Source organism: Meleagris gallopavo, chromosome 2, assembly GCF_000146605.3.
Source record: "Meleagris gallopavo isolate NT-WF06-2002-E0010 breed Aviagen turkey brand Nicholas breeding stock chromosome 2, Turkey_5.1, whole genome shotgun sequence".
Classification (NCBI taxonomy): domain Eukaryota; kingdom Metazoa; phylum Chordata; class Aves; order Galliformes; family Phasianidae; genus Meleagris; species Meleagris gallopavo.
In genome coordinates this window covers 48022633-48031710 of record NC_015012.2, presented here as the reverse complement: position 1 = coordinate 48031710, position 9078 = coordinate 48022633, and the positions used below count along the sequence as shown (strand labels likewise).

The 9078-nt window shown below is 38.5% G+C and overlaps 1 protein-coding gene across 1 annotated transcript in view; it reads right to left on the bottom strand.

Moving 5' to 3' along the window:
* ESR1 (estrogen receptor 1) overlaps window positions 1-9078 on the bottom strand; it is a 156750-nt gene continuing 147672 nt past the window's right edge. The window contains 3 exon segments of the mRNA XM_010707191.3: window positions 1-3363; window positions 3366-3577; window positions 4839-5022. Of these exon segments, the coding sequence (XP_010705493.3) occupies window positions 3323-3363; window positions 3366-3577; window positions 4839-5022 (437 nt within the window). The 3' untranslated portion in view covers window positions 1-3322.

The following is a 9078-nucleotide window of genomic DNA, read 5'->3' as shown; positions in this document are numbered from 1 at the left end:
TTTGTTCTTTTTTTTTTTTTAAATCCATATATAAACATTATAAAATAATTATTTCATTAGCTGTCAAGAGACATCTCTATGAACGTTTTGGTAAAAGCATTATTAGCTGCCTTGAGTAGTTTTCTTTAAATTCTTTTTCTTTTTTTTAAACTTGCTATACATATTTTGTTTAATATCCAGCACCAGGTATTCAAGGTAGTACTGGCTTGTCAGCTGCAAATATAAAGCATTTATGTATATATAGAGATATGTATATATACACACATAAAATACCATCCTGTGAAATTATTGAATGTCAGGCACAATTGTCTGCATACATGAGAGCATAATTTGGAATTCCATATGAAAAAGCTACCACTTTTATATAATAGACTTTAATTTATTGAATAGCTACATTCAACAGTCTGATATGAGGACAATTGTCTTTTCAGATAATTGTGTGAAGGTTACTATATTCATTAAGGTGCTACTTCAAATAAAAGATCATCAACAAGTTAAAGACATGGATCCTGAGACTGCCCCAAGCTAAGTAAAAGCATCACTGGAAATTATTGTTTTCTTTTTTGGGTGCCCTTAACAGTTGTCACCAAGGTGTGGGAGGACAAATTGACTCTAAATGATTTCACTGCCAGGGCTGAGCCTAGGAGAGCATTTGTGATTATGACTGTGAACTGACAGATTATTTCCCATGTTCTGGGCCACAATTTGATACCTTTCAATCTGCTGCATACCACTTCAAATCACACTTGCCCAGTTTTGCTGGGACAATCTGTAGAGATCAATGATACTTAACCTATGGAGAATCATCAGAATCTGGCCCTTTTTGTGAATTGCTTTCCATCAACTATTTTCTTCTTCTAGGCCAGATTCACATTTGATTTGATGCAGTACATTTTTTTGGGTTGTAGGAGGGGTGACATTTATTTAAAACAACTTGCTTAGCAGATGCTGAGCCACAAGCTTGATCTTTGTGGCTTGTCATATAGAACACACAAGCTGCACATAGAGCACTGAAACTTTGTAGCACAAGGCTGCAAGTAAATAATGATGGTGTAAGCACAGAAATGTGTCTACAGGAATTCCTGTGTTCCACTCAAATTTTAACCTGCACTCATATGAGGGCATTCATGATTTTTCCAACACGTTCAAAAAGCATCTACTAACTGTGAAAAACTGTATTTTCTTTAAAGGCATTTTAAAACCTTCCAAATGCCCTTAGGTACCAAATTTGCACACATGCACTCATACGTACTCTTAATGAATACACAAAAATACAACTCCTTCAGCATGTTCAGAAAAAAAAAATGACACTACAATACGTATCAATAAAAGGCCTATGTACTTACAGTGACTGCTTCACACATTCACGTTTGCACAGTTTTCAAGGAATCATCTCCAACATGTAAGTAGCATTTATCATTAGATTTCTAAACTGTGCGTATCTTCAGGTATGTACATGAGACTGTTATGGACAATATTATGTACACTCATTAAAGAATTGGATCCTTGATGCGGAGCTCAAACTCATCCTTTGCCTTACTTTCTTCATAATTGCTTTGTAATAACTGAAACCCACTGAACAAAGACACTGCTTGTTTAACAGTGAGCACGGTTAGACATAGGCACTCCTGTACCGCATTGGTTGCACTATTTCCTATATTCAGTCACAGGATATTACAATCAGCATGACCTAACATAAAGGCTAAAAGAAGCATCCCCAAACCCTCCTATGGCGCTGTGGCCAGCTGCTAAGAAGCAGCCTATACATGTGTACTGAACTTCCTTACTTACAGGTGGTCATTTCCAACCAGCTACTGAAATAGTCCCTGGTCTGGGCTAACTCCCAAATTGCACATGAAAGGTGTGCAGGTAGCACAGGCAAAGGTTGTCATTAAACAAATAAAGCATCCCTGCAAAATATAATAATCAGATTCCAGTACCCAGCAATATTCTGTGATGTTTGATTTTCTAGCATTAAAGGCAGTTAAACAGCAGCACAAATGCCCATTTTGGACAGTTTATACAATGGACAAGTTGGTCTTTTTCTTCAGTGTCTCTCCTTCATAAGCTGCTGAAATTCTTGCTGTCAGTGGACCTTTTGTATATTTATGGTTGTTCTGCAGAATCCAACTAACCTGCATGAAAAACGATTACACACTTGTATGGAGAAAGCCAGATGCACCCTGGATGTGCAGTTCTGAAATCTTCACCATATCTGAGGCATACTGCCCCGTTCTGGTGCCACAAATGAGGTGCATATTAACAGTGACCTTTGAGTTTGCTCCAATGAGAGCCGAAGAAAAGCAAGATAGATAGTGCAAAACCTGTTGCACAGGCTCTGATCGCAGCCCTCCCCAGTCTCGTTAGGCAAGACTGCCATGAATGCGATCATCCCACCCTGCTGTGCCAGTCTTACACTGGTATCCTCATCTCTTAGTTTGTAGCACAGCAAAGCAAAGGAGAGGGAAAGATATTTCATAAAATAGCTTTGGTTTGTGTATGTGTTAGAAGGCATGGATTTTTGGTTTTGTTTTCCAGGCATGATGATTTCTGTAATCACCAGGTCTGATTTAAGACCTATTCTCCATGTTATCTCTGCTTGCCGTATTGCCCATGATTTACACACAGCCAAGCAACAGAATCGTATTTTCTAGGATCAGACAAGACAGGATGCACACAATGTAATTTAGCTAAGGGCTAGGATAAGAGGATCTAAGAGTTTGGTCAGTATGATCTTGAAAAGCAGCTGTCTGCAAAACAGTATTTTTTCGATATGAAGAGCCTTCTTCCAATTGAGGAAGAAGGAAGGCAGAAATCTAACCAAACTATAAAGGCAATTCAGTGAATTGCAGTTTCACTGTGGCACACTATGATGCCAATCAGCTTCCTGTTATCCCTCACAAAAAGTCATCCAGAGTCAACCAAACAGCTTCGAAGTTTCAGGCAACTCAAGGACTAAAAGGGCTCAGAATTTGGGGTGGATACCAAGAAAGGCTCCCACTCGGGAAGATACAAATATGCATAGGTGTTATGGCCTATTAAATTATGGCAAAACAAATGTTACAGGACTTAGCCAACCCGCATTTAAAAGTAGATTAAAACACTGCAAATTTCAAATTAAGTTAGCCTGACAATCCTTGCTAGCTGTCCATTAGCAATGAATCGTCTTTCATTTAGAATAAGCAATCAATTTAGGCAAGTGCTTGACAAACACTCAAATGGAAAATACAGGTGGCTGATGTCACTGGAGTGTTGACATACATGGCTCCATAGATGAAATGAAGCATGAGCTAGGTAGTACGCTGCTGGGTTTCTCATACCATTATATACGCTGACTTTTGTTTATATTGTATTCTGCATACTCTCCTCTTCTTTGCTGTTAATGTAAAAGGACTGCAGGGAATGAGATGAAGCTGGTGCAGTTGTCAGCTGGCTTTGGTTCTCCTCTTCCATTGGTGCAGCACTCCTGGCTGCCGGTGCATGTAGGCGGTGAGCGTCCAGCATCTCCAGTAAGAGGTCGTAGAGCGGAACCACATTTTTACACTTCATATTGTACAGATGCTCCATTCCTTTGTTGCTGTGGGTTTTAACAAAACAGAAGTTATTTTCCAAATGTACCATGAAAAAAAGCTGTCATCTAATCTTTGTTAAGTTCACACAAATTCCACCCTGACAAAGCAACAAACTTAACAGTACAGTTGCTGCACACTACTACAGTTTGCAGAAGACATTTTTCTCTCCTTTGCCTAAATGGTGACCTAGAGCAAACAGACCCCTATTTTAGGCACTTTGATTAAGTGGATAGGATGAATCTTGGCCTTCCTATAGTTAAACCTAAAATATTAGATTTTTTCCTTAGAAAATAAACTTTTAGACAATTTGTTAGTAAACGCCCTCTTGTAATAGTATCCAATTACAAAACTACAGAAATAGTAAATCTCTGTGCATCTGGAACTTTCTTGGTCTTCCAAGCCATTAAGAAAATAAACATCAGCATAGTTACTAACACAAAGGCAATGAAACTCCTTAGAATACACACATGAAAAAACATGCATTGATGTAAAATCTGCATTTTTCAGCTCTGGGAGCTTTAGTACTGTGTGATGCTTATTTTGATTTTAATTTTATTAAATGTGATCTTGAAAATTAAAATCTAGATAACATTAATGCCTCTATATTTCATTAAAAAATAAAATCTCTGCTATATCTTTGCATAGACTTTTCATGCTGCAGACACCCCAGCTAGTGAGCAGCTATCTTCAGAGGTAATTATGTAAGGGAGAATCACTGCTGAAACTAGCAACAAACTGCATGCCTCAGGCCCTTCACCACTAATTAACAAAGGGCACAGTGCACCAGATTGGGACTCAGGAGATCTGCTTTTATCTTCCTCCATAATATATATATAATGATAATAATCTCTATTCTAAAGAGATTTCCAATTAAGCCACTTGTGAGAGGTGTCTATTCAAAAATGAGACTTTTATTAAATCTTATCTTACAGGAGACTAGAGTTTGTAGAACTAGGCTGCTATTACATTATTTTTCATGTACTCCCTACTTCCCATAAAGAATAGCAAGACATCTGATATTAAAAGCAGACAGTGCTTATGGCATTATCAAAACTAGAAGGAAAAGAAAAAAGAGAAATGGAGAAAATGTTTACTCTTTTCACACAATAATCCATAGTACTGTTTTGCAGGTCCATCTATTTTTATGGAAAGAAGAAAGTGATTCCCACACACACACACAGAGTGAAGGAAAGCACAACTCCAAGCACACGTAAGAACAAATCTGCGAAACCTCCTGCTTGCACCTGGCCATATGCTTGCTCCTACCTCATATGCCTGATGTGAGAGAGGATGAGGAGGAGCTGAGCCAGTCGCCGGTGCTGTTGCTGCAGAGAAAGACCTGACTTTGCCATTAAGTGTATCAGAGTATCTGTGATTTTGTCCAGAACACGGTGGATATAGTCTCTCTCTTCTAGAGATTTCAAAGTGCTGGAAAGAAAAGTGTACACACCTGGAGTAGGAAGGAGAAAGAAAACCACAGACGAAAATTACTTTGATAGTCAGACTTACTCCCCATATGCCTAATGGCTTTGGCTGTGTGAAACCACAGGATCTTCCCGTGAGCACCCTGCTTTTTAAGACCCCCCTGCATATAAAGTTCCAATCTCCTGGCAGCTGGGAAGGATGTGGGGACTGTCAGGACAGAGGAAGGAGTGGCTCAGAAAAGTGTGGGGAAAAAAAATAAAGCAATCCAAATCTTCTAGAAAGGACTGCTGGGAAGTGGCAGCATTATCTCGGAGCCCATCCACAGAATTAATCATTTTGATTAAGGAGGTGAATAAGGAAAATAAACACTTCACAGACATGTGAAGAACAAAGTCTTTCCCTAAGAAAACTTCCATCCCACCCAGGGGCTTGGATTTAGCCACTGCAGTTAGAGCAGGAAGACAAAGATGATGACTCTTCCTCACCCTGTGTCCCCCAAAGTCAGGGCTAGCTGGTGGAGGTGGCATGGTTCATCTCTACCCTGCAGCCAGACCTGACCTTGAACTGCTCTCTTCTCTCGGTCACTAAGCCCCAAAATCTTGAGGAGATGCTGCTGCCACTTGAGAGCTCTGCAGAACTTACTGACCTAGCCCAGGCTGACAGCAGTATTTGCTAATTTCTCTGCTGTTTAGTGCTTGAATTCTGGTGGCTTGCTAGGCAATCTAGGACTGAACAATGAGTTACTGCAACACATTTAAACAAAAGAGTTTGTTTACAAGCACTCGCCTCAATAAGATCTTCCAAAGCAAACAAGAGCTTTGAAAGGCAACCTGTTTCAATACAGCTGTCTTACTTTCCTGCCTGAAAGTGAGCAACCTGAAGATCTGGGCCAGAAGGAAATCTAAAATAGAGATCAAACTGATTTGATACTTGTTCTCCAACAGCCCCTGGAACATCTAGAAAACACTTGAGCTTCCACCGCTTCAGTGCATGCAGCACATCAGATTTCTAACTAGGAATTTCTCTACTAATCCACACATTTTTTACCTTGATTTTGTTCTGGGTGACAATGGACAGACAATGCAAAGCATATCACCCCCACCACTATGCTGTCAAAGGACAGCTATTGCCCTCAGCACCAGTTTCTTTAATCTTCTGGATTGACCTAGGAACTCCAGATAGATCATATTACTATCATACAGCTTTGAATTATCAAAGGTGCAAATATGTATATTGATACCAATATACATGGTCATGGTGACTTCATTCATCTGTAAAGTACTTGACAAATCCTGTGCTTCATATCTTCTTCATCAGCTTACAGAGCCAAGTAGAAACTTTGCATTGTCTTTGGAAAAAAATGGTTCATGGAATTGCCTTTCATTTAGCTTTTCTTTAAAGTATAATATATAGAAAAATACACTGCAGTTAGAGATATTAAGAAGAAAAGTAGTAAGATTAATACATACACAAGCATGTATGTACACTAACTTATTTATATTGTTTGTAGCTGGAGGTTGTACTGTCAAAATTGAAGATAAGCATATCCATCCATGCATCAGAGCAGTCAAAGTACAGATTTCTTTACGATTTTCTTGATGTACCTCACCTTTTCATATCATCTCACTACACCAAGGACCTAGTACTTAGATCTACTGTAAGCTGCAATGGGTTTTATGACGCTGGACTTTCTGTTCTAAAAAGAAATAAAAACTTGTGAGTATGAGTGTATGTGTGTGTGAGAGAGAGAGAGAGAGATTGAGACTTCAAAAACAAAAACAAAACAAGAGGATAACTGAAATACAGCACAGCTTCTGGAAACTAGTAGTAAGACTTCTTTAGTTTTGTAGTGATTGTTACTTTGAATTTGATACAGGCAGTGCAACGGCCTCTTTTCTCACAAAGCTTTTAATGAGTATTATTTGTACTGAAATGAATTCCCCAGAAAGGAAGAGTTCTTGGGGCTTTTCTCAGCTGGATGACAATTAGCCACCCTCACATCAGTGTCTACTGATGATATGAGGTTTATAGATCAGCGATTTCTGTAGGAGCAAGATACTTATAAATGACTGATAAAGGAAACATTATCTTCATAGATCCCCTGTGCTTCCAAAGCAGCTTTCTTCAGCCAGTGGATGCTATTTTGTACTTGTAGCAACATCCCTTACTTTCATAGGTTTAAAATCAGCAAATGCAAAAAATCTGTCAGGCAGAAATGTTTTGCACGTAGGTCTAGCCCAGAAGCTATTAAAAAATATAAATCAAGAAGAAAAAAATAAAAAAACAACCCTCTCTCAAAAAATGTAGAGACCTCAGGCAAATGCCATTCAATAACAGCAAAGAAAAATGAAGATCAGTTTTCTTTTCTGCCCCAGGTGATTTCTCCTGCCTCAGGCCAGTGACCAGAAATTTCCCCAAAAGAAGTACCAGCTATCCATCACACACAGACACATACACAGAAGCAGAGCTTTGGAACAAGAGTGCAGAAAAATTGTCTTCACAAAGTGAAATTTAACAGTCTCGCTGGTCTTTCCAAGCTCTGAAGCAGAAAGAAAGCCAAAAGCAGGATTGAATATCCACCGGGTGGTTTTCCAGCTATGTATCAGTATTGTAAAACATTATAGGAGACAGACTAGAGCTAGCAGGGCCCTGCAAACAAGCTAAGCCTAACAGGTTGTATCCAAATGCAAAGATATCCACACCATGGTTTCTCCCAGGGACAGCAAGGTTACTGTGACAGCTGTTGGCGTACATATCAAGTTACAAGTATATACACATTACTACATACCCTGACATATTATTGGATGTGTAGAACAGAATGTCTTCAACATCTTTTCTGCCACAGTAAACCTCAGTTTAAACTTTTTTTACATTTAGTGTTCACTGTCACAAAACAAAACAAAGACCTTCTTCCTCTTCCACCACACAAAACAAAACAAAGATCTTCTTCCTCTTCCACCAAGCCCCATTGGTTTTTATTGGAAGCAAGGCAGTCTGAGCTAAGAGCAAATTCAGCTCTGTGCCATGCACTTATGCAATTCTCCAGTCCTCAAAATAAAGAAATTGATTAAAAGCACAATTCAACAGGAGAAAGAAAAATCAAAAGACCAAGTCAGATTGAGTGATGCATCAAGGAGACCTACAGAATGACTGAAATCAGCTAAGTTGTTTCATCTCTGCAAAAGTACCAGCTAGGTAAATCATCTGCTAAAGCAGATGTGAGCTACATCCTTGCCCGCAAAATGAAAACCTCTGCTTTGCCCCACATAGCACCACTCTTCTTTTCAGATCCACTCAAACATAAAACATCTGGCATCATGTTCCCCTTTTATGTTTCTGGTGCTTATTTTCCAGTCTTAAGAAACAGGATTCTATTAGTGAGCTGAATGTGCTTTGCTTTTTAGTTGGACAACATATTGCTGCAGCTTTAGAGGGGCACATTCTGTTTTGTTATTTAGCTAAAGACAGTGCTGTCCTTGCTGTTACAGACATGCTGTCTCCTTGATATCTCAGGAAAAAATTGTCAGTAGCATAAGTGTATATTTTGCTTTATAAACAAAACTTTCCATCTCTTCTACACAAACTGAGACTAAAAAAATATTGCTAAGAAGACCACATAGAAAAGCAGCAGAAAGATATTAAACAGCCTTGAAAGACGTTGCAAAACATGAGAAAATAAATGTCCAACAAAAGCAATAAGCAGCGCTGCCTCATGTAAAGAAACTAACAGATGTCCAAGGATTTGATAAATAAAAAAATAAAAATAAAAATAAAATCTCTGTTATGCAAAAGAAACTTTCTGCCTCAACTTGTGAATGTTTATTTCTACAAGGTAACAAAGAATTCAATCCAGATATTAGATATTTATATCTATAGCTAAACATGTTATCTACCTGCTATTCAGAATGAGGTCTACAGTCTAAAAATACATTTCATCAAATATGGAGGGTGTGTAAGGTAATAGCATAGGTTTTAGATGACAGTTTATTAATATAAACTAAATAATGATAAACAGCCACATCTTTGCCACTATTTTCCTTTATTTTGCCATTGAAAGAGAAAAAGAAAAACAGAAACAGAA